General features: G+C 38.9%; 1 protein-coding gene across 1 annotated transcript in view; it reads right to left on the bottom strand.

The window, feature by feature from the left end:
- Positions 1-24,541, bottom strand: part of dnah5 (dynein, axonemal, heavy chain 5) — an 87,258-nt gene extending 62,717 nt beyond the window's left edge. The window contains exons 1-31 of the mRNA XM_069693189.1: positions 24,414-24,541; positions 16,461-16,595; positions 16,125-16,209; positions 15,753-15,922; positions 14,691-14,909; positions 14,153-14,290; positions 13,445-13,621; positions 13,098-13,211; positions 12,828-12,935; positions 12,201-12,323; positions 11,537-11,752; positions 10,752-10,778; positions 9,677-9,784; positions 9,254-9,339; positions 8,777-8,984; positions 8,546-8,659; positions 8,070-8,276; positions 7,730-7,810; positions 6,080-6,170; positions 5,618-5,763; positions 4,855-5,032; positions 4,418-4,672; positions 3,885-4,081; positions 3,619-3,712; positions 2,885-3,027; positions 2,127-2,203; positions 1,917-2,041; positions 1,592-1,827; positions 1,017-1,235; positions 819-881; positions 345-583 (exon numbers count right to left, since the gene is read on the bottom strand). Of these exons, the coding sequence (XP_069549290.1) occupies positions 345-583; positions 819-881; positions 1,017-1,235; positions 1,592-1,827; positions 1,917-2,041; positions 2,127-2,203; positions 2,885-3,027; positions 3,619-3,712; positions 3,885-4,081; positions 4,418-4,672; positions 4,855-5,032; positions 5,618-5,763; positions 6,080-6,170; positions 7,730-7,810; positions 8,070-8,276; positions 8,546-8,659; positions 8,777-8,984; positions 9,254-9,339; positions 9,677-9,784; positions 10,752-10,778; positions 11,537-11,752; positions 12,201-12,323; positions 12,828-12,935; positions 13,098-13,211; positions 13,445-13,621; positions 14,153-14,290; positions 14,691-14,909; positions 15,753-15,922; positions 16,125-16,209; positions 16,461-16,595; positions 24,414-24,503 (4,469 nt within the window). The 5' untranslated portion in view covers positions 24,504-24,541. The remainder of the gene's footprint in view (positions 1-344; positions 584-818; positions 882-1,016; positions 1,236-1,591; positions 1,828-1,916; positions 2,042-2,126; positions 2,204-2,884; positions 3,028-3,618; positions 3,713-3,884; positions 4,082-4,417; positions 4,673-4,854; positions 5,033-5,617; positions 5,764-6,079; positions 6,171-7,729; positions 7,811-8,069; positions 8,277-8,545; positions 8,660-8,776; positions 8,985-9,253; positions 9,340-9,676; positions 9,785-10,751; positions 10,779-11,536; positions 11,753-12,200; positions 12,324-12,827; positions 12,936-13,097; positions 13,212-13,444; positions 13,622-14,152; positions 14,291-14,690; positions 14,910-15,752; positions 15,923-16,124; positions 16,210-16,460; positions 16,596-24,413) is intronic.
- Positions 24,542-25,903: the final 1,362 nt, after the last annotated feature.

Raw genomic sequence — 25,903 nt, 5'->3', positions numbered from 1 at the left:
GGAGGGAAAGGGTGAAGTCGAGGGCAAGACCAGACTAATAATTTTACTTTTTTCACTTTTTCATTTTCCCTTTGTTCTGTTGTTACTTTTTCTTTGTGATAGACTCGAACTTTCTGTGGCAACATGAGTTGATTAATGTGTGAAAAGCCATTTTCTCATTTTAATCAGTAAAACATAAAGTTTTGTTTGTTTTAGTTTCAGTAAGGGGCGCAGAATCTGTCCTTTAATTGTCCATTTCACTCAGTTTATGTTCAGCTCACCACAACTCTGATTAAAAGAACTCAATACTGACCAGTTTATATTACTTAAATAAAGTATTGAGAATAACAATAAAACAGGCTAACCTTGTCTGAAAGTCTAGCAGCTCGGTGTTGATCTTCTCGATGTGGATGTCAGCCCAGAGGATGTCATGGTAACCGTTGACTGTTTCGATGACATTGTTATAAAGGCCATACAACTTTTGCAGCAGAGTCAGCTGCTTCCTGATCTCCAACAGCTGAGGATGCTGGGTAACAGGAAGTCCAAACAGCTCCTCTCCACCTGTGTAGGTGATGTACTTCCTGAACAGGTTGTCAAATCGATTCTGAAAAAGAGAACGGTAAAAAACAAAATCAGTTCGGGTACTGCATAAAGTCACAAATTAAAAAGAAAGGAAATATTCTAATTTAGCAGGTATGACTTTCATATATGACTAAAAAAAACATAATTATAATGTCCCTGCCTTTGTCGGGAAGCAGATCAATAATTAGACCTAAATCACAAACACACTATCTGACTATTGACTAAATAATTCTTCATTTTGTCTAGCTTAGACAAACCTGGAACATAATGAGTCTATCGCTGGCATCCTGAGGAGCAAGCCCCACCACCATGGGACCATCCTGAAGCAGCAAGAGAAAAGTGAGCCACATGTTATCAAACTAAGTCTTAATCAAGCCACATTAATTATGTGCTGTAAATTAAGTATATACCTTGATGGGAAGTGAGCACAGTACTGTCTGTATCCTTTTATTTACCTTCTCGTAATCCTGGTAAAAATGCTGGCAGTCTTCCAGAAAGGTCTCCACATTGCTGACCAATTCTCCTCTGAAGTTTGGTTGCAAGGTCACCAGCTCGTTCTGTACCTCTGTGCTGCGAGACAGGAGCTTCTCCCAGGTGTAACGCAGGGTATCCACCTTGTCAGCCTCTTCTTTAGCCACTGACAGTTCGTATTTATGAAGCATGGCATAGGACTCCTGGGAGAAAGAAAACATGCTGAGTCTTCCACCTGACATGTACAGTATAAATATTGCCACTTGTAAATACACAATCATTCATACATAGAAGACGTAAGAGTTTCACTTGCTGAGTTCCTGCTGTACGGCCACTAAAATGCTGGTACAGGATTCAATTTAAACACTTCCATGAACATTACATCAATGCTTTATGCGAATAGATACAACAACAACATTGTACATACTTTATTCTTGCTACTGTTCTCACTATACACGCTCCTGAAACATTCAAACACTCTTTCGTGTACACTCCTAAAAAGCTCTGGTCTCTTTCCCACTCTACTATATAGTATAAAAGACATAATACTGTGGTTTACCTCAATGGGTCCAACTTGAAAATCAATAGATATTTGGTGCTCTCTGATCTCCTTTAGTGCAGCCATGGCAATGCGAATGTCATCCAGGTCTTTAATCTGCCTATTTAGTTTCTTTCCTGCTTCATCTACAAAAGCAAAGATCTGCTCCATCTCTGAGTGGTATTTCCTGTTACAGCAGAGCCCGTAGTCCACCATCCAGTTCTTGGTTTCAGCAGTGAGGGACATCTTTAGGGATGCTGAAGCAAAGAAATACATGTTAGAGATCGGTAACTAATTGTCTGTAAGTCAATTTCATGTTGGTTTCAAATTTATAACTTCATCTAACCTGTGAATAGAGCCAAGGATCCCACAGTAATGTATTCTGGCTCAGAGTTTATTTCCAGCTCCAGATCTCGATAGAAAATAATCTGAGTCTCAAACTCTGACAGCAAAGGACTCCCCTGGATGAATCTGTAAAAAGCACGAAACAAAAAAGCACTGACATAATGCATTTCTAAGAGCCACATCTGAGTACCAGTCATTCAGTTGAACATACTTCCGCATGGTGTCTTCACGGTCCTTCCTCCAAATGTGATGGTAACAGCTAAAACGGTCCAGAGCAGTCACCACTTCCTGTACGACAATATAAAACAGGAGTTATGTAGGAAATGGACAAAAATATAAAATTTGGATTTTAGATATGATGTCAAGGTTGTTTTCCTTCATAGCAGATCATAGAGTTAAAACAAAGACACTGAAAACAACAGTTATTGTCATTATCTATTCACAGTGGTCAATTATTACCGATCCAAAGATGACAAAACAAATATAAAAAGTAAATAATGCTGTATTATATAATTAAATAATGCTTTATTCATTTTATTTATTGTATTGTTTATTTTGCAGGGACAATGCACACCAATCAACAGTAAAACTGTAAGTGAGCCAGAGTTAGCCAGAGAGGCTAATTTTCATCTGCTGTCCCCGGCCAAATGTTTGAAGGCAGCCTAAAATTAAAAAAATGTCAATTAACATAATTAAACTAAAATTCATCGTTAAACAGACGGTAACGTATAGACAAAACCAATTCACATATAAGCAAAAGAAAAGTGTACCTACAGTACAAGCACATATATAACACTGAGGCACATAACATACTGTACATCAACACTGAACAAGACAAATGCACATGTAGGTTAAACAAGCAGGCAGGACAGACAGTACATTAATGCTTGCGCACCTGATTGTATCAATTGGATTTCGATTAATTCTATCAATTACACATACTATATACTTCAAATAACTCTTATGTACCTTTTTGGTGGAGGTGATGGAGGTGCTGAGAACAGACACCAGTTTGACTATCTCCTTGTTCTCAGACACACTTTTGTAGTAATTCCTTGCTTGGAATGGGATGGCCTGGATCACCGAGGCTGAAATATCAGATGTGCTGCCATCTGGAAAGTTTGGAGAACATGCTAAGATCAAATATAGCCTACACCGAATGGGTTGACAAAATGCATGTTAACATTAAAAACCTCCGGGCTTCTGCTTGGAATTGTTCATTTATGAATATACAGTATATCAATACAGGATTGTTCAGAGAGATCTTGTGAAAAGTGTTTATAATGAAGTTTGATTCTTGTCCAACTTTTTTTTTTAAATCACTTTTATCCACTTTATTTTTATGGCCTCTAATAAATTAATCACTGGAAAGCTTGTGTATCCATGGAACATGTTCATATCCAAGAGGCGGTTTCTGTTCCTTAGAAAATCAATTACCCTGCAACTTCATCAGCCATTATTATTCAGAGTTCCACTAGAATAGCTTCATGTTAGCCTTTGCAGAATGTGACTATAAAGCTTTTACTATCTGAGTGAGATTATAAAATGTCTTTCTTTCTAATCGTGCCATTTCCATCAACATGTCTATCTACTCCCAGTCAAATTTGGCTTCGCTCTGCTGAGCTGTGAAATAAGGAAATGTGATTGACTGTTGGAAACAATACGAATACATTTGAAAGCAGACAATGTAAATGTATGTATACCAGCCAGGCTCCTGTATGTTGTTGCTCCATCATCTGATTCACTCTCAGAAGTGTCTTGTTTCAGAGCCGCCATCCGTCTATCATTCATTTTTCTCTGCAAAAGGGAACTCAAATGTAAGAAAATACCTCAGGGGTTGTTTGGTAGACTACAAGACCATGAAGTTATCTAAATAGTCATTATTTAGTTACAGTTATGAGGAAAACTTCAGAAGTTTTAGTCCATTACTTGTCACAGATTATTGCTTCCTTCATTCAATCAAACCCACCTTAGAGATCCTCTCTTTGCTCCACTGGCTGACTCCTTTGCTGACACTGACCACACACTCGACAGCCCGGTTGAGAGCCTGCTGGACCTCCTCCAGAGCTGGAACCATGGCGATGTTTGGGATGGAGAGGGTCACGTTGACTCTGAAGATTGCCGGCTGACCACTGCTTTTGCCACGGCTGGGAAAGTCACTCTCAACTACAGAGGGAGAGACAGGTAGCTCTGATACAAGATGATGTGGATTAAAGATGGGCATTTTATGAGCTCAGAACAGAGCGGGTAAAAATCGACTTCACAAACCAGAATTTATGGTATCTATGGTAGAACAAAAGTCACAAGAAGCTATCTTAGGAGTTGGAAAATGCGCAGCTGATAGAAACAATACTGTAGTATACTGTACCATTATTTCATTATTTTTTACTTTTGTGTCATCCCAAAATACTCACTCAAAAGTAGTGTTATGGCTTTCATTTAAAATATTTTATCGTTTTCATTATTTATTTTTAGAGCAAAAAAGGGTTACACAAAACCCACCTAAGAAATGTGGGAGTGAGGAGGTATGTATGCGCTTGCGCAGCATCTCCAGGGTGTTGCGTGTCACTCTGAGCAAGGCATCCATGTTGCGGTGGTTGAAGTAGGAGAGCAGCTCCTGGGCTTCTTCCTCCAGCACTTCCATCAGATCTCTCTTCTTCTTCCTCCTCACCAAAGGGGAGGAAGGACCAATGCTAACAGGAGGGACCAACGTGTTTCTTGAGAACAGACTGCCCTCTGAGCGGCGTTCATCTTCACCTGAGGACAAGACACATTTACTGTAAACATGATCACCTTTTAGCAACAGCTCCGCTTGACAGACTATTTCATATAGATATATATGTATATATATATTAGGCATGTCTATAATAGCATATCACATTGCACCTTATATCCTATTCTATTTGATCTTGAATCTCGGAAGGAACATGTTAGAATACCTTCACTGTCAATGTGGTCGATGGTTTTGGTCTCGGTGCAGCTTTCTCCCTCAACCTTCTCCACCTTCTGTCTGTGATGGTGGTCGAACTCCAGCAGCATGTTGATCAGTTCATTAGCAGCCTCCTCCACCAGTGAGCTCTTAATGTGGAGACTCTGGGCTTGTCGTATGCACAGGTCCTGTACACATATATAAATACAGTACGAGATGCTGCTTAAGAGTCATCATTCATGTAATTAATTCATTAATTGATTGAGAGAATTAAAACAAATGTTTGAGAAGAAAACATTTTGGAAGTACTTTAAAGTTTGAAGTTAATCAAAGTCTCTGTATACATAATTGATATGTAATCACAGCATCTTTTAACTTACAGCAAAAGGAGTAGGGGCATTACATTAATAAGAAGTGGTTTTAGTAAGTTTACAGCTCGTTTTACACAGCGATCCTGCACTACTGCCGGCTTTGCTTTTTAAAACTGAACCAAACGAAGCCAGAATAATGATGCCCTAGTGTGTGATTTCTGACCCAGAGTCAGAGGCATGATGTGACACAACAGCACGCTATGCCAACTCTCTGACATCTGTGTAAAAGTGAGAGCCAGCATTTCAGCTCTGCGACTATCTCCACTGTCAGCTTAACGGAGGAACAACAATGCCCCCCCATCCTTAAATAATGATGCAAAACTCCTGCCTTGAACCAGCTGTATAAAAGGGGCTTAAAAGGGAAGACTGATATATTTGAATCAAGTATTTGTATTTATTTACCCTGGTGGTTTGAACAAACTCCTCACAGGTGACCGGCTCATCCTCTGGCAGAACACACAGTATGGATACGCTCATCTCCCGCAGTAATGCGTCAATCCTGAACTCCACCAAGTCGTTCACTCTGTCCATCAACAGCTCCAGGTCAACTGCAGTCAAAAAGAGAAAGAGAGAGACACAGACCGACAGAAATCGAGGGAATAAAAGGAAAAAAGAAGGGGAGAATGGTAAGCATTGGAAGAAGTGAAAAGGAGACGTGAAATGCGATCAGTTTTACAAAGTGAGAAATAATGAGTAGAAAGGCACTAAATGTACAGTATATGTGAGGGCTACTTGTCAGAGCACAAGCACTGAGGATACCATGAATCCATTAATGCAAATTTTATCACACGCAGGCAGTGCTGAGTTGCAGGATGTCAGTATGTGAGACATCGATCTCGCTGGATTTTTTTTTTTTTTGCTTACCCAATGCCTTGTCGATGCGGCTGAGATACTTGTCTATGTTCAGAGATGTCCAGTTGAGGGAAGTCAAACCTGGCTGTATAGCCTCATCCACCTGTCAAGTAATTGATACATGGGAAGATACTGCACTTTGAACTGTGCAATTTATCAAGAGATTCATGTGACACATGTTTACTGTTGGAAAAAAATGATTGTGACACAATTCTGAGTTTATCAAATCCCTTAAAATTACTAATCCATTAAAGTATAAACATAAAGCAGCATTGCTATTGATATAGCACTAAAATCATTTATAATAATAAAAAATTAAAAAAAGGGGGCCTGATCTTTTTACAATAATCATAAAGTGACTATACAGGCGCAAGTTAGCCAGTTTACTCTTACCTGAGAAAGCAAAATGTGTATATGGTCAGTTACATCCTAATACAATAAAATAAGTAGGCAACATGTTATCTTTTAAATAGGTTTGTCTCCAATCAAGTACTTTTTTTTATGAGATACAGTGATACTCTTACTCAAGTAATCTTTGAAAAGACAACTTTTACTGCAAACTGAGTAATCTTACAGACTGAGTAATACTTGTCTGCTCCTCTGCCGAAGTGTTAAGTAGTGTACTGAAACGCTGAACACTTCGCACCACCCTGTCGGTTACGTGCCGGAAGGGGCGGGGCCACCAGAACAACAAACGCGGGTTGTACACGCAAATGTAAGTTTTTGGTGGGGGTGGGGGGTTATGCAAATTTACTACAAGACAACAAGGTCAGTTTCACTGAGGTTTCTGTGTTCCATTTCCCAAAAGACTGAATTCCTTTCAAGCTGTTGAACTACAAATCAAAAGTAGCTGACTGTCCATGAGGTTGCAAAATGCAGCATGCTACAGTCTGTCCAAGGTATCTTCTTTGCTCTGCTCCCATCTTCTTTTAAATGTATTGTAAAAATGGACTTGTATTGTTTAAAGTGATTAAAAAAAAAAAAAAAAAAAGAAACTTAATTTCACTAAAGTAACATGTCAACCAGGGAACAGTGTTGTGCTTTATGTTCTTTGTATAATCAACGTTTTTTGATTGACTTCATGGAGCCTATGAAACAGACCTTTCTCTCACATTGTAACAGTAAAGCTGCTTAAGCAGCCAGGTCTGGCCCTCCTTTGCATTTCTTTTTGGCTGGACCGCAGTGGAAGCCAGTGAGTGAGTGATGAAGTTACACCATTTCTTGATTGAATGCAGGGACTTTCTGTATCAAATCAAAGACCCTCTCCTATTACACACGGTTCAGTTAAATACTATCTTTTGACCTGTTTTGTTTTTTTTCCCTCTAATGCTAAGACTTATATTTATACTTGTAAATTAACTCTTATCCATCAGGGAAGCTTAAATGTTTTCATATTTCTGTTATACTTTGTAAACTCCATATAAGCAATATGTAAAAACCATCAAAGCACCTTAAAGCAAAAATATCTACCCCGAAAACGATCTATTACCTTCAGATGAATCTGTTTTGATATTGGAGGCTGTAATTAACACTTGTGATGAACAGTATATAAATCATGGATCAGAGCATCTACATTTATTGATACCTATACCGAGTAAATGAATAACATGCAGGATATGGACTATAATAGAAAATTAAATTTCAACCTTAACCACATCTTACCTTAGCTACATGCGGCACGGCCAGCTGTTCAAAAGCAATCTGAATCTTTGCCCGCACTCTGGTGTTCTCACTCAGGATGAGCTGAAATGGGATCGATGCCAATACATGTTATGTAAGCAAAGCTGTTGAACTGATTTTCTCAATTTAGAAAGCTGTAATTGAAATTATTTTCTTAGCAAGATAATATCCAAAGGTCCTGTTTAATTTCAGCTGTACTCACATTATATATAGTACAGGTGTGAAGGACACATGTCTTTTATAGTTATACATAAATTCACAATCAGTTTTAATTCATCATAATGGGACTTTAGCTGATATACATTTCCAGTGTAATTTTCACCTGTAATTTGTTGTAGTTCTTTTTGAGGATGTCCTGTTTCTGCTGCAGCAGAGCAGCAAAGGGAGGGATCTCCAAACTCATCCTTGTCATGCAGTTTGCCTCTCTAATCTGGGTCATAATTTCCGGGTCAAAGTTCACAAAGAGACCCCCTGCCTCTGGAGACCTGACCAGCAGAGAGGCCTGCAGGCCCACCCTGGCATCCTCCATCTGTGTAGGGTGCATTAAGGTGGATCAGGGAGTTAAGTGAGGGTTGTGGAAAGATGAGATTGGAGAGGTGTTGGGATCAGGAGGAAAAAGGTGTGAAAAAGAGGGGAGAAAACACACTCATGTTTGTCCCATATGCATGTTGTATCTCTGAGACTATAGATATTCGTATTTTTTTATGCATGCTCCTGTGTAAAAAATGTCTACGACAAATAAATGATATTATTTTAATGTAATTAATTTCCTAATCCATGTTATGTTTCTCTTGTTACCTTTTTCATCCAGCTGTGATGGTATAGCATCTCAAACTCCAACAGGACTGTTGCTACCCTGTTAAAGTTCCTGATGATCCTCTTTGCCTCTGGTGTGGAAAGAACTCCTGGATGCTATGCAAGAATTAAGGTACTGTATAACTTGGAAGGAAACCACACTGATAATTTTACTATAAACCAACACAAACAAAAACTAGGCCCAGCCAAACTAAGTTCCAAATTCAGTATTACCTGTTGAAAGAGATCCATGGGAGTCTGGATTCGGCTGTACAGCTGCCGAGCCCACATGATCCGACCCGCCACTGGGGGCAGGTCCCTGCCGATCGGCGGGTCCAGTTTCTGCTTCATGTAGATGCGGGACACCATTTCGATGTCTCGGCCATAATTCTGCAGAATGCGCTGATACTTCTCATCAATGCCAAGATCCGGGATGCCCAGTCTGTTTTTATATAGTCCAAAAATACAAGTCGTTGCATCTCATTAGAATTCAAAAATAGACAACCAATGTTAGAAAAATGAAATACATGAGATGTTCATGGAATAAACTATAACAGTATTCCAACAATTGTTTATTTTAAGGCCAAGTTTTATTCATGTCACAGTCAATTAATGTGGTAGGACAGCGAAGCCTATGACACAGGACAGAGACACTATGAGAAGCTGTGGTGAATATTTTATAATAATAATAAGTGGTTAACATTGAGTTACCTTTCAAATTGTTTCAGCACATTCAGAGCTCTTTCTGTGTTTTGAATTTTTTCAAAAGTGCTATCCATGAAACTCTTCAGCTGATTCTGGAAACACAAACACCAACAATAATAACTATATTGACAAAAGTGACAGTGGAGTGAAACTTTAAACACAAATAAACACAACACCCCGATCTACCACAGTATAATGAGGTTTAGCCACAGATGTTTTCTTCTTTTCTCAACATCAAGTGCGGTTTTGTATACATTAAGCTTGACTCTTAGTTTTCTCTTAGGAACGTGCCTTTATCATTCTCACTAGCAGATGGACTATATGTTACAAAGCAGATGTTTAATCAATGTCTGTGTAGTATTACCCCATTAACTGTATTGTACAATATACACAAAGCAAACTAATTACCTGTATCTGAAATTAACTTACATGAAGCTCAGAGGTGCTTTTGCAGAATTCCTCGTAGTCGACATCAAAGTCCGTTCTTCTCTGGTCTAGGAAACTGTAGTGTTTTTTCTTCATGTTTAGCACAATAGCCTAACACACAAACAAACAATCAGACATACAGACACACATGCATGCCAGTTATTTATTTTTTTTGAAGGATGTATTCTGGTTATTCAGTTTAGCATCTTAAAATCTGCCTAATCCTGTTCTTCTGCTGAAGCCCTTCTGCTGAGTGACTCAATCACTCATGATCACACTAATTGTAACAGTCATAAACAGTATTAGAAACTAAAGTCCCTCAGAGTGTCTACAACTTTAAGCCAGTTTTAAGGTGCTTACTAACAGAAACGTTAAGAATTGATGATCTGTGGTTATGGTTATTAACTCCACTAAAGATGTTAAATATGCTGAACATTTACAGAGCAATGCTTTACAGATGAAGACACAGATATGCTGATGCCTTCTTGATGCTAGCGATGGCCATCCAACCTTTTCACGTAACTCACAGTGTTAAGTGAGTATGATAGCTGTCTGCAGTAATAAACTGAATAGCACTGCGGTAGACGGGGTCCAGTGGTTTGAGGGGAGTGGCATCAACATGATGTAAAGGATATTGCTGATCGAATGTAGACAGTATGGTGGGTTTGTTTTTCAAGGAATGAAAAGCTTTCTTTTCGTAAAAGAGCAAGATGTTCAGCTAAATCTATCGGAAAACTTTCCATAAATCCAAATTCCAAAGCAAAGCATGAGTCATATTGGGAACGTCAGTGGCACATGCCTTTGTGGAATTAAATGCATACAGTATGCAGGTTGTCAAAAGCCTGGTTTGCAGTTTGGCTGCTGGCAAGAGGGTATCGTCAGCACAAAAATGGGTAAATGACAACAACAACACACATTTTGGAGTTTGTTTCCATGCAGTTAGTATTATCACATTGTTATTAAGTGATATGTACAGTGGTAAAATTCATACATGAGAATTCTAACACTGCATGCTGTCAGCTATAGAAATGGGCCATGCTTTGCTAAAAATTGAAGACCACAGTGAGTAAGACGTTACCTCCCATTTTCCCTGCATGTCTGCAGTCTGTACATCCAAGGAAGCGGAAACAAACAGACAGCTCACATCAGTATACTCTCAAGGGAAAAAGTCAACATGCCAATTACAGACAATGTGATGCGTGTTTGCTGAATTTAAGTCTTATTTTCTGTGATTAAAATCAGTACAGTCTGATTTGGTAAACAGAACTATTTTACACAACATTAAAACAGGAAATAAAGACAGTAATCTGACCCTCTCAAATTAATTGTACAGCCTAAAGCTCTTTGTTAACAAACTCACTTTCTGAAATTTCCTGAGCTGCACGGACATTTTAACTTTTAATGTCTTGAATGTTTGAAAAGCCTCTTTCGATTATTTCTTTTGAATCTTTTATACATCCTATGTGATCCCCAGTAAGTCACGTGTTTAGAAAATCAAGAAATCATCCATCTGAGTCATCCATATAGGCAGATTTCATATAAGCATTTTTTTTTTTTTTTTTTTTTAATTATTTACTTTCATAATGACATTTCAGACTTTTCAAAGTCATTCTCATGAGAACTCTACAGTATTTCAACTTTTTTCATATTTAATCTGTTGGCCTATATTAGTTATACTGGAGGTGTAAAATGTGTTCTCTTCACTGTAAAAGCTTCCCATTTAATAACCACTGACAACACATTAAACTTCTATAGATGGCAGGAGAAATACAGGCTGAGCTGGCTAGCAGTGGCCTTTCATCAGTAAATGGAACTGTGCAATCAAAATGTTGTGACATCAATGCCATATAATGATATACCCACTTGAAACCTGGTGGCCATGGTCTCAAGTCCTTCTATCTTCGAGTCCTGCAGCGCAGAGTAGGTGGAAATGGTGCCAAACATTTCCAGGATCTTGTTGAGTCGTCGCTGGAAGGTGTCAAACTTCCCAAAAATGTACATCTCACTGAAGTCGAACTGTCTCTCTGAGGGAGTCTGCTCCAGCTTCTCCTTGGTTTTATGGAAACACCGCTGGTACTCCTGAACCACACAGTTGGACATAAACAACTGGTCATTTTCATACACCAATCATATAAGAGTGGTAGCGATTGTTGGTTGAAAAGTAACTTTGCTTCCCTTCTTTATCATAGAAATGGCATTTTTTTTCCACCATTCCCCATGTTTTCTTGCATCAGGAAGATAGAGGCTTTCAACTAAATATCTAATTATGACACATTATAACGTGTTTTCTGTGGAAAACAAATGTTTATACCTTTTAAACCATACGCACATATTGTAAAAAAAAAATAAAAAAAATAAAAAAACTATACTGTCCTTTTGTTTGATTAAAATGTACCTATTTTACAAATGAAGACAGCTACAATGTGCTAAAACACGTTTGGTGACAAAGTCAACATGAAAAATAAGAGAGAAGATACATGATTTACATTATAAATGGAATATTTTTCCAATAAGCTGTATCCAGTACCTGGTTGAGATGGATTGCAGCTTTGATTTTGTCAGCAACAACTTGCTGAGGCTGGTCCCAGATGGAATTAGAGCCATTATTAGTGATGTTGGCCTTGCAGGCTGTGATCATCTGGTTTGTCACCTGTGAATATGTAGCAGATGGGTACAGTGAAATAAAGATGTGCATTGAACTTGTTTATTACCCCAAAACAATTTGAGCTTATACATGTAAACAAACTTTAAAAAAAAAAATACTGGGCATATTTTCATTAGCAGGGATGTCAAGGGTACATTTTTTTGAGTGCTAAAACGCAGCCAATGAAACATTCTGACATTTCTGTTCATTTCTATTCATTCGTAAATCCAGCCTGTAATTTGTACATCTGCATGTTAAAAAATGAAAAAGCACAAATCCCTTTGTGCATAATTTCCGTTGTTCCTGCTGTGTTCATGTCGCAGTGCCCTCAGTATTCAAAAATATAGTGTTTCAATGTTTAATTTTAGTCGTTCATGAACAAAAATCTAAATTACAGCTCTCTGGGTTCAAATGAAGAGAATATTCTGACTGTAAGCACCTTTGCTGAATCCTATTGTTGATCATAATACAACATTTTAGTCATTGTTGCAGAATAGCAGCGTCCCTTACCTTCACAAAAAGTGAGGTAATCTTTTCTGATGTGTTGTAGTAGCGAGAAATACTGTGAATCATCCTGATAGCATTGATCAGTCCTGGGATCGCATCCACCATTGACACCTGGGGTGAAACATACATTACAGCTTGGGCCTGTTTGTACATTGTAATCACATGTACTTGCACATTTGGGTCACATTTATATAACTTCCACATGGATATATTTGGTTTGTTTTGAATGCAGCAGACATTTCATCTTTAAAGAGATTAAAGTGCTTTTCTTACAGGGTCACTGTTGTAGAGAGGGTCACAGAACTTCTCCAGGCTGTAGAGGTACTTGACATTGTCTTTGGCCTCATTGGCTGCATCAGTGATTCTAGTGTCCAATTCCCGCCATGACTAAACCAAACAAACTCTTATTACATTTAATGTAAAACTGCATCATGCTGAACATTACAGTCCTAAACATTTTACTTGGAGAATTTGTTATAAAAACATCATGCTCATATCATGAAACACTGAAATGATGAACAGAAGAGATTCAGGCAGGATCAAAATTCTCCCCTATTGAGCAGCAAAATAGTGTTATAGCCACTAAGACCTAGCAGCTGTGAGTGACCATCATTTCTGACCTTTATGAGCTTAGATTTGGCCATCAGGAGAACACCCAGTACGGCCTTGACATCGGGGCTCTTGAGCTGGTCCAGAAGGTAGTTGAAGCGCGACATGCGTTTCTTCCAGTGGTCCAGCTCAGCCCGAGGACCAAGGTCATCCGCCTCCTTTCTAAGCTGGTCACTCTCAGCTAGAACCTGGAGAATAGAAGTACTTTATATCTACCCACTGGTCAGTCATATCTGTAGTTTGGAATTTAACACATTCTATTTGGCCATTTTATTGTGGTAATCATGTATGAATGACCTAGACTTAATTTGGCTCATTAAATGTATGTATGGAAATATAAAATATATCAAGTTAACAAAAATCTCATTGAAAACATAACATTATTATTTAATTTATTGTGTATAATTATATACTATGTGTGCTGCCAAATATTTTATTCAGCTATGCCTGAATTAGACATGAATATATGATCAAAATATGTACTATGCTTTTCCTTGGGATTGAACATGCATTGAGAATGTTGCTCCAGCTTCATGAAATATTTAGCACATATCCAGTCACATTTCTGTCTTGCACTTGACCTGGTCAGCTTCACCTAATAACTGCACATTAAAAAGATAACTTTAATCTCTGAATAAATTCTCTTTTAAAAGTCTGCTCTGCACGACATGGAGGAAGACGGCATCATACGTTTGATATGTTTGAGGATACGTTCTTACCTGTTCTATCTGTTTGATCCAGACTTTCATGGTGGCCTCTATCTTCTCTGTGGTCTCCGTGCTGTTGGCTGCTGCCGTGTAGTCTGATGGGCCTTTCAGCACCCGCAAGTCAAATGTGTCACATTCTTTCAAGGTAACCTAGAGGCAAGCCACAACAGGATTTATTTTTTTCTGGGATATCTGGGTATTTGTCTGTGGACGTGACTGTGTGTTCAAAGGAAGGATTTTAGACATTAACTTTGTTCATGCATCAAATACAGGCAATGTAGTTATTTTAGAGATGCACAGCATTCTGTTGTGCTCTTACTGAGTGTCTTACAGCTTTAATAAAACATGCTGGCGTGCAAACAAACATGTTCAAACAGTCTTTATTAATAACAAATAATCATATGTTTTATGTGTTTTTGTAAGTTCCCAAGTATTGGTGTGATGTCTGCACAAATATTTAAATTAGCTTTCTGTTTGGTCATTTGGTCATCTTGGTTGTGGGCTGCTTTTGTTTACCCATCCTTGATGAGTGACGGTGTCGGTTTCCTACCTTTTCTTGTAGGCTCTCCTGTGCTCCAGCCAGAACAGACACAAAGCTATCCAATGAGGACATGAAATCCTGTTTGACAGCCTTGGCCTGCGGACTAGCCAGCTCCCCCCAGCCGTGGTTCAGCTTCCTCAAGGTGGGGATGAAGATCTCAGAGAGCAACTGCTCAACACTTTTTAACAGACCCACTTCTGTTGTGTCCAACATGTTGAAATTTACATCCTGGAAAGAGATAAAAGTGTACTCATAAGTGTAAAAAAAAATGTAAACTCAACGATCTCTACCACATGCACAGATTTTTGACATTAAAATCTTGACAGTTAGGCTCAGACTAAATGGTTCATATTCTGACCCGAGCACAGCAGTAGATACCGTCCTAGTTTACAATGTTTGTGTGTGTGTGGGGGGGTGGGGGGACAACAAGCATCATGTTTCAGCTTTTCAGAAGGGATAAAGAAACTATATGACACATTGCACAAATAGTGTAGAATGCTCTCTTGCACAGCAATGGACATGTACACACAAGCTCTCTCTCTCTCTCTCTCTCTCTCTCTCTCTCTCTCTTTATAACAGAAACAAACACACACACATTGGCCTCTCCTCCTCGCTTGCTGTGAGTGTCTTGTAGAAAACATGACCTATTATTAGTGGTGGCGATTAGCTTTGCTGCAGACAGCAGGTTATCAGCAAGAATCAATTGCCAGCACTGCCTGCGGTATCACAGCGCTGACCCTCCACCCCCCCCTCCTCCACAGACCCAACCACCCACCGACCCCTCCACTGTCTCACTAGCTCTGGGGTAAAGAAGCTGTTTTAGTGGATGGACACTATCACACAAATGGGCAGTCACTGTAACTTCCATTCATTTAATGTGTTTTGTTGATAAATTGTAATCAATCATGCAAAGTGACTGGATAAAAGTTTACTCCTGGCCAAAATGTCCACAAAAAGGGACAGTCCTGGTTGACTTTGTGTTTGTAAATAAATAAGCTTAATGACACAGTTTTGCTTTATTTCTAAACCCTGATCAACCTTCACTTCCCAAAACAGTAGAAACGGACTCACTCTGTGTATGTTTTCAGAGGAGATCGCCTTTGACATGTCGGCTCGGGTGAAGAAGACACACACTCCGGTCAGTGCCACATCCCTCCCATCTGTTACAAACACTTTGGATTTCTTTCTGTGACCAAGCTGCTGAGCAACTAGCTGGGTGGGCGCTGAGGCTGCTGCTGTAGCTGAAATAAAGAATCGGAGACATAAACAACAAAAGGTATCATGGCAACCCGCTTTGACCTCCCACTGTGATCATAGTACTGTGGAAATTACTTTCAAATGAATTAATCGTATGATTGCCACAACTTAATGTATTGCAATCAATTGGATATAATCTACACGTTTCATTCATTTTTGATACAGTGAGAGTACGTTTCACGTTACCTGCTTCGACTGGCTCGGGGTCCTGATAGTAGAGCATGAGGTGTGGTAGACCGTCAGCCACAAAGAATTTCTCCATGCGCTCAATCTGAGAAAGATGAAACTTCAACACTGTGTAGCCCTTTTGAGCACTTCACATACAGTAGATGCACAGTGCAGCCATGGTTAAACTCTGAAGTAAAATTAATACCCAAACCTTACTCAAAATATATTTTAGTAATGTTGTATCAATAAGAATATAAATTTCTAATGTTATGCAAAGACTACCTCACTGGTTTCAGTTTTCTATAAAAATAACAACAACAACAAAATCTGGGAGAAAGCTTGTGTGTAAAATACCTGATTCCCCTCCAGAATAGCATCCTCCACATCAGCTTTCTCCAGTCCCAGACATGAAGCCACGATACTGAGGATGTAGTCATGTCTTCCATCCAGCTGGGCCCGCTTAGCTTCACGCTCCTCTTTCAACTTTTGCTAAACAGAATATATAGACAATTTTAATCAATATTACGATGGCTTGTCGAGTTAAGTTGAATAAAACTGTAACATACATCTACTTAGTGTTGATTAAGTACTGCATGTAATGCTTTTCAAAGAAAACTCTCATTCTGAGTTGATTGAAGTTCAGCCATGACCAAACACAGCATAAAGCCATGAAATTATACTCTACATACTTGGTATGATGTGATGAGGCTGCTGGTATTGACCGGTGATTGAAGCTCTCCTGTTGCCCAAAACGTTGGCTCAGACATCATTTAAAAAAAACATCCATTAAAAGAATTTGACTGCAGTTACAGTCAATGAAGAAGTATAACAAAAATTCTGGAATAAATAATCCTCAATATTCCATCAATGCAAATTATTCTGCACTTCGACTATAGCTCCACAAAATTCCAAAAACAGGTGTTAGTATTCCGTCAAGAATTTCAAATCCACAGCTTCACTTTCATCCTTTTACTCGTGAGAAGTACTTCCATATCTCTCCTGTGACTCTTGGTACCCATTCAGATACATAAAAACTCAGGGGTCATAGTTGAAAGGGATTAACTGACAACATAGCCCGTTTACTACAGGCGATGGTTTGCGTTTCGTATGGTGGGACAGCAAAATTAACCACAAAGGGTTGCCAGGTTCTGCTGCTTAGTAACACAGGAACAAGGTCACCCAATAAATTAAATTAAACCTGGTGCTGCAGTGTGTTGGCTGCAGGGTGCATACATATTCTCTCATTTACTCTTCCTTTTTTCTGTCGAGAATTTAAACAGGAAATGGCAGGAATAGTTCTTTCTGGCTTAAAATACCTCTTGCATTGACGTCACTGTGGTCAGACCATCTTTTTAAAAGGTTCACTGCTAAGACAAAGCTGAAAACATTCTTCTGTGACTGGCTGGCTGTCAAAAATACAACACTTGAGAGCCAGCTCTTTTATGTACTGGTCTCGTTTCGACAGTTTTTAACAACTGGATTAAATTTTAACACTGAGAATGACATAATAAGTGATCAATTTTGTCTCCATGTCATCTGTTCTCTCTCTTTTTTTGTGTTTTAAGAACACATTTAGTGTTTATATGTACATTATAAAACAGTAACTTTACTGTTATGCAGCTTTATTCTCAAATGCATGTCATTTATGCCAACTGAAGCAGATGGTTTGTAGTATATACAAGATGCACTGCATATTCAAGCAACCTGGGTGAATCTTCATATGGGAAAGAACAGATGTGGCAGGTTTTTAATAGTAGACCAGATCCGACACTGAACAAGACATGAAAATGAACATAAAGAGGTGAAAAAGATGTCTAATTAAAAAATAGACAGGCTGCGATGAAGCAGTAGAAGAAAAAAGAAACAGGAAAAACAGACAACGGATGGAGCTGAGAAACAGAGTGACAAAATAAACTGACTGAATACGAAGAAAGGTGAAGGAAGAGATTTTGGATTATAAGTAAAAAGAAATACAGGGAGGAAGAACGTGACTACCAGAATATGCAAGTAACAGACAGGAATCACAACTTGGACTTAAATACAGAAGGGACAATTCTATATATACTACAATTGACAGTAGTTAAGAGCGAAGGTATAGGTTCTAATTAGTCAGAGCCTGGAGGGCCGGCCATGTGATGCCATGGGTGAGAAGGAGGATGCCAACAATCTCACAAGCTGTGGGTGTCAACATAGTGAGAGCAGCAACACATTAGCCTATTAGCAGCTTTAAAAAAAAAATCAGGAAGTAGTCACACTGACGTGCAAGTTTGTAAAGGGAAACAAGGCAAATGACTTTTTTTCTACAGAGCCCACATCGTGTCCACCTGCAGCACACCTGCATCACCCGCTAAGTCTGAAGTGTTATTAACTTTCTAAAACATCGTGGTAACATCTGTCAAGTACCAACAAACTACCAGTGGCTGAAAATCACAGGTCACTTCAGCAGATAACAGAATTGTTGCAAAGCACAACAAAATTATAGGCTTGAAAGCGACTCTGACTTCACACAGTTCAATCACTTAACTCACAAACAACTTTTAATGACGCCTAATGAAAACAGCCTTTGTATCAATTTAAGGCTTCTAATATGATACTGCTGTAAAGCATATCTTTCCTTCCAAAAAAAATACAAGTTTCCAATCTTTCCCATGTGGGACACATGCGATCACGTGTATAACACATGTTTACCACATGTTACAGCATATGATAACATGAATAAAGTATGTGGAACAGTTTTCACATGGGAATCTACATGGGCTTCACACATTACACCATGAAAATGTTCCAACACCATTTGTTTTCAATGGGCAAAATACTTGTTTCACATGTGCACAACCACATGTGTAGAGTATGTGGTCACATGTGATTGCATGAGTTTTGCACACGTGAAATTCATGTGTTTTTTTCTGTTAGGGTTCATCATGAAAACAGATTCACGTATGCATGACGTATGCAGTTTCAGCAGTGTCATTTGTAGACTGCTGGTCTCATTTCAGTGTTATCAATTTTCACATTTGACATTTGACCAAATGTGAAATATTCTGCAATGCTGAGCAGGTGTCTTGGAGTTTGCATCCAAAAATATTTAATGTGTTTTTTTGTTTTTTTTAAATTCATCTTTATTGTTACATTAAAGGAGAGACATTTATTTACATATTTCAATGAGGTTTCTATCAACAATTGCAGACCTCTGACAATGAACCATATCGACCTTGCTAAAGTCTCTGGAGACACACGTACATTATATACAGACAAGCACACACATCATAGTTCGACCATAAAAAGAGCATGCCAAGCCAACAGTTGCTGGGCGACCAGCCACTCCACACCTTCTCTCGGCCTTATTCTAAATTGTAAGAACAGCCAAGTCGGTCTTCAGGGCACACACAAACATCGCAGACACAATGCAGTGTGGAGCCGATTATTCAAACAAGCAGATTTAAGTCAGCGCTGAATGCGATGCACAAAACACTCAAAATTACACTCACCAACAGTAGCAGCCTCCAACACTGACAGACAGATGCACACATCCTCGTTTAGTAATTCTATAACACAGAGTCATAAGCCAGCACTGACAGAGCCATGTAATAACAGCTACAACATTAATAGCTTTGAGAAGCAAACAAAGCCGCAGCCTGAGATAAGCTACTGCAAGACTGACAATCCCCTTCATAAACAAACTGTGGCTTTTGAAATTCAAGAGAAAACAGTTGTGACAAAAAAAAAAAGTGCAACAGGACACTTTGACATCTGTGATAAATCGTATCAATTTCAATCCAAATCCTCTAGAGTCGAAATAACACTCAGGCAAAGTCAAAGCAGAAGTTTTACAGATAGTTTTGGCCATTTGATTTGAAGTCACACTCCAGCAAATGTGATGCTGAAATGGGATAGAAACCTAAAATGACAAACACAATAACAAACAACACAACTGTTGTTGTGCCGCATGATTTCTCTTACCTGAATGACCTTGGAGACCGTTTGTCTCCAGACCTGCAACATGACAGTCCCTCACCTCTCCAACTCAACCCTTCTATATCTTCTCTATAACCTGCTATCACTTTCACATCTGCATAGGCACAGGGCACAGTCTGCTCTCAGCCTCCAAGAGTTAGCCATATCAAGTTGTAACCACTCAGACAGCTGAGCTCAAGCTATGCCTGCTTTATGTTTTGTGGCCTTTCCGGTCAAAGGTGTATGAGTTTTGACAGCCAGCTGCAATCAGGATGGACTTGATTTCCCCATGAACAGTTCAAATAAACTGAAAAACACAGGCAGTTTGTGGGCTGTACACATGGATGCTTCATACACTCACTTTTAAAATAAAAGCCTCATAGATGGAGGTAAATACACAGAAACTCTAGAAACGTATGCAGAAAGAAACACACACAGACGTGTATGTACACACACAGTGTACACTCATGAACTCGCGTACGGGATTCCACACACAGACTCACAAGAGGCACACAATTCAGGTATCACCGTTTCACAGGGTAGGGTAGCAAGGCGAACCATAGCTGTCAATTTTCGCTGTGATGTAATATAAGGGGAAAACCAGCGCAAATAAGGGCTGAAGAGTGGCTTCTGTAACGAGCTGATACAGACCCACCTTCTCGGTTATCTCACCGAATAACAGACTGTATAAATGATCACACAAGAACCTGAGCTGAGGACTAAATTTAGCAAATACGGCAAAGTAACAATATAAGGACAATTCACCCAGAACCATTTATAAGGTAGGTTTTTCTTTTTTTTGAACCAGTAGCAGCAAAAAGTTACAATTTTACAATCAGTTATTTCACAAGTTTTTTCGTGAATAATTAAATCATTTGGTCCTCATTTTAAGTACAGTGATTTCACAAATATTTAGATCTGCGGCTCTTCTATCTCATTCCTCTTAAATATATTTTTTTTTTACTTTCGATGTTACAGTACGTCAGGATCAAAGCACACAAATGCTAGTCACTTTTTTGTGTGTAAAAATGTCATTTGGATGATAACAGAGATGTTCAGTTTCTGGATTTATCCCCCCAATGTCACAACTTAGATTTTAATCAAACTAAATGTTGTGTCAGATTCATAATGCTCGGACATTTTCAGAGCGGCAACAACAACTGGATGTTATCTTTCTCCGATGTACCAGACTGAGGCTTTTGGCAAATAGAACCAGTTGTTATTGCTCCGTGTTTTAGTACACTAACACATTGTCAAATAGGCTGTCAGACGTTAGCTTTCTACCAGGCACATGATCCAAACACATCAGCTGTTTACTGAATCCTCACACATGAATGATGAATTACATTTGACCAAAGCAGATAGTCAAGTAGCCAAGTTGTCTGTAACTTCAGAACTCTTGGGTCACCTTACCTTGTTTTGATAGTCTGGTTTAAAATGCAGCATAGTCGTTATTGGCCTTTCACACTGACACTTCTTTTCAAGTCATTCCAGCCTCTTAATTGGCTTTGCTTTTCATGACATTAGAGAATAACGGCTTCCGACAAAGAAGACAAGACAGGGAACAAGTGGCTTTGCTACAGTATGTGAGCAATCAGCCTTCTTATTTGCTATGTGAGAAAGGTTACTGCCCTGAAATTATGAGAGCGTTGCTCCTAGAAGGGGACTGCTAACCAGATAATGTGGTGTTGGATGACCTCCTGTCGGCAAGGCAATTATTAAGGTGCTGCTCTCACCTTACAAGTCTATCACAACAATAGGATGGAGAGACATGGAGGGTGGGGGTGGACAGGATCGGTTATTGATACATTGAAATACAGTATGAGTGGGGAAACACTCAGATATAACCTCTGAAAATGCAGATAGAGCAAATACAATTGATCAAATACACAGTGTGGTGCATCACTGTGAAATTTAAAAAGTTCTACATCAGAAATGTGTCACCCTTTTAAAGGGCAACAGATCTCACGCACTAAACACCTCTTTTAACATTGTATACATTACCAGTTTATGCTAAATTAAACTATTAATGTAGTGACGGCACTCACAGTTTCAGCTATAGAGGATGAATATAATGGTGCTTTTGTTATTCTATTATGTATGTGTGTCATAATTGCACTGGTTGTTTGTTTTCCTCTTTATTTTCTTATCACTTTTTGCCTGAAAATAAAATTAATGTGGGAACAACGAAGTTTAAGCATGAATAAGGCTTGACGCTCGATGACTGCATGTAGCATGTTCCAACACTTATGCAGTGCTGTATTTAACTCTATTGAGATTATTTATTTATCATGCAGAAATAAAAAACATTTTCTTTTATTGTAGCTCTCTCCAAAGTGATTATTTGTTTCTTTTTTTTTCTTCATTGTATATGATTGCAAACTGAATACCATTTGCAGCTGGATAAAACAAACAATTTGTAAATGCCACTTTGGGCTCTAATTTTTTGTGACATTTTATAGTTTCAACGTATAATCCGGAAAAACAAGAAAAGATTAAACTGTAATGAAAATAAACATTAGTTCCAGGGGAAACATTAAGCACCCAGGGAGTATACAGGCATGCACACACACATACACACAATTCCATAGACCCCCACCAATTAATATTAAATTCCATTAGCTTTTACTGTGGCACCCAGCAGATGAGGAGCACAACTCTCCACAAGGAGCTGACTGGCGGTTTGATATTGAAGAAAGTGATTGCAAAGTTTTGCATTTAAAAGTGGTCAGGTCATCAATTTTTCACCAAGCCATGACTGATTTTCTGTTGAACTGTCTGGTTCTGAGCTGCCATGAAACAGGAGAGTGACTCTAAATTATAAATGAGGAGGGTGGTGAGAGCTGAAAGACAGAGAGAGAAAAAGGTCCACTGTTTTTCCAGAGAATACTCACAGCGACTCAGACATAGATAGCTTAAACAAATCTGTGGCTCAAAATGTCACCATCAAAACAGCTGTGAGGACTCTGCATCTCTACTTGAATTATTTCTCATTTTATGGTTGACTACTTGGTTCTAACCCCTCTGGGGTCCAATTACACAGTTACAACTGATGAACTGCTATTGCTCTATGTGGCCTCTCAGAGGCAGTAAACTTGTGTTTTCTACATATTCATTGGACATTTATATTGTAGTAGCCTATAAAGTGCAACATTTAAGACTGCACTTTCATTTAAGTGATAATGAAGCAATGCAATTTGATATTTCTTCCAATACCTGTTTAAAACGTTTTGCTTCAAGTAAATGTAGAGGAACTTAATAGACAAAACAAAAAACAGAGAATACATATATTAAATAACCAACTACTAAAACCAAAATCTTTCAATAAATTACACTCATGTTAATCACCCCCCATTTAATCCTGATCGTTATGATGGTGCAACTGGTTAATCTGAAATCAGTGTGAGCACCTTTAAGTGAAAGGGTTGATTTCTGGGTTTTAAATTAATTAACTTACCAAAGACAGAAGTCCATAATTTTAATAGTGACAGAGTTCCACATGAATTATGAAAAATAGATGTACAACAAATTCTTTATATTTGACAGTTCAGCTGTCTTCTTCATCCAACCCCCTGAGGCTAATTTTACAGACATTACACTATGAACACCCCACCATCTAGTGGACTGAGGCTCATAATACAGCCAACACATTGTGCCTACAGCATGTTGTGCAACTGCTATTTTTGACTACTGCTTAGAGGCCAGTGAGTCTTAATACTGTAGTGGATCTCAGAGCAATTATCAGAAGGGCTTCGGGAGTTGAAAATGAAGTGTGGATTATTTTAATCATTGTCTTTTTGTTTTCACATAAGGGAGAAGGGAGTTGTGGTGTAAAGTTTCACTCTTACAACTCATCCTCATTCCTCCCTATGAATGAGTCAATGTATTATATAATATAACGTTATTTATTATTATATTTATTGGATGGAAAACCAGCTGGTCTTTGAATATGTCAACAACTTATTATTTGTGGCATTCCCAGTTTTTGTCTTTGTGCAAAGTTTAAATGTTTGCAAAGATAAAATATACAACATTCGATTGGTTAGAGATAACACATGAGCTTTTGGTTCACAATTAGACAAACGAGCTCAAAAAATATATATTATTAGAGGAACATATGCATAATCATTGTAGAAACTGAATTATAGTTGAGCAGACTGGGATCGGGGAGAAAGAGAAATGTGTTTTTACATGTGTCCAAAGTTGAATGAAAGCAAAGTAACAGTTTAGCTTGAGATGGGTAACAGTGCGCACTTAAATGAACAAACAAACAAAAAACATCCGGTGAGATACACCGATATAGTTTACAGATATCAAAAACAATCACGACAGTACTGATAATTGTGATCAAACCTGCATTTCCTTGAGTGACTCCACAGCAACAACAGGCTGGGCGGGTCTGTTCCTGTAGTTAACTTTAGTGGTCCGAGAGTTCAGGGACATGACTCAAACATCCCTTCACAGAAAGAAAAAGGCTTGCTCGATAACCAAACTTAAAATTCACATTTTCATCCGCTTCTGACAAGGAGTTTTTCCTCGGCGTTTCGGCACAATTTTCTGAGATTTAGTTGAAGCTCTGCCTTTTCACGAAGCACTTTCATGTTGTTAGTGGTTTCCAAGGTAACGAGGCATCGTAAAGGGCAAATAAGGGACGGAGGGCTGTTCCCGAAAGAAATGAGGGGGATTTATTCATTGGCTATTTTCTAAGTGTTGCAGAAAACAACGAAACACCGGGCCGACAGTCACTTGTTGCACTTAATGAATCTGCAGTAACAATCTGGACAGAAAGACGGACAGGTGAGCCCTGCGTAAACCAGGCGTGGCATCACCTGCATTTGTGGGTGACAAAAATTCTGATTTTATTTTTATTTTTTTTAATTTTCTTTCTTTATTTGTTTTTCAGAAAATCACGGTTTACTCTTATCTGTAGAACTCTACAGCCTTTTAACTCTGAACATGCCACCAGCTCGTTTTTAAGTATTATATGTTTGATTTATTTTAAATTCTTGCCGACTAGTGACCTAATTGGCTGCCAATATGATGACGATTAAGTCGTAGCTATTAATTGCTCGATATAATGACGTCATGTTGTGCCATCGTACGCCACCAGGCCAGTTGTTGGACGTTCCCGGAGCAATTTGTGAAGACCAGCCCTAGATGGCAGCAGCGCACTGTCCCTGGTTAAAAGAACTGAGCTGCAGCTGTCAGGAAGAACTGGGTTAGATTTGTGGGGCAAATGACCTCATACTGTAGCATCGTCTTCACCACTAAGAGATGAAGAGTGAATGAAACCATCCTCCTCTGTAATCGTCATGTTCTCCCTCTTATCGGCTCAAAACGTGATTAGACAATAATGTCAAAAGAAATACCGATCACGTGCAACTTGCAATTATAAAAGCGTCAGCTAAATGAAATGTAATGCAATGTAATAATAATGCAAGTCAGAGCTGCTAGGAAACCAAATTAAGTGCAGAACTCAATGACCTCAAATTAAACTGCAGTTCAGCAGGAATCCATACAACGTAGCCTGTGAGGGGAAAAAAACAACAACCCAGGGGTACCAATGATGGTTGTTATGACATCTCCTATAGCATCTGTGAGTAATTAAGGCATCAAATCCAGAGGAATGACACCCACGCAGCCCGCATCAGCACCGCAGAGAGTGACGCTGGGAGCTACTGTGGCGCACACTTTATTTGGGTGGCGCACAATGCACCAAAACCCCACGAAACGGAATCCCAGGATATCCCACCCCCACCCACCACTCGAATCGGAATAGCCCTCCTCCCTACTCCCCTCCTCTTTTACCTCCGCCTTCTCTCATTATCACCCCCTTCCTCCTC

The sequence above is a fragment of the Brachyistius frenatus genome, unplaced genomic scaffold, assembly GCF_029030835.1.
Source record: "Brachyistius frenatus isolate BFR_SWC_R1_liver_20210118 unplaced genomic scaffold, ASM2903083v1 Contig_14, whole genome shotgun sequence".
Classification (NCBI taxonomy): domain Eukaryota; kingdom Metazoa; phylum Chordata; class Actinopteri; family Embiotocidae; genus Brachyistius; species Brachyistius frenatus.
Note: the sequence above shows the minus strand (reverse complement) of the source record. Positions and strands in the feature narration are given on the sequence as shown.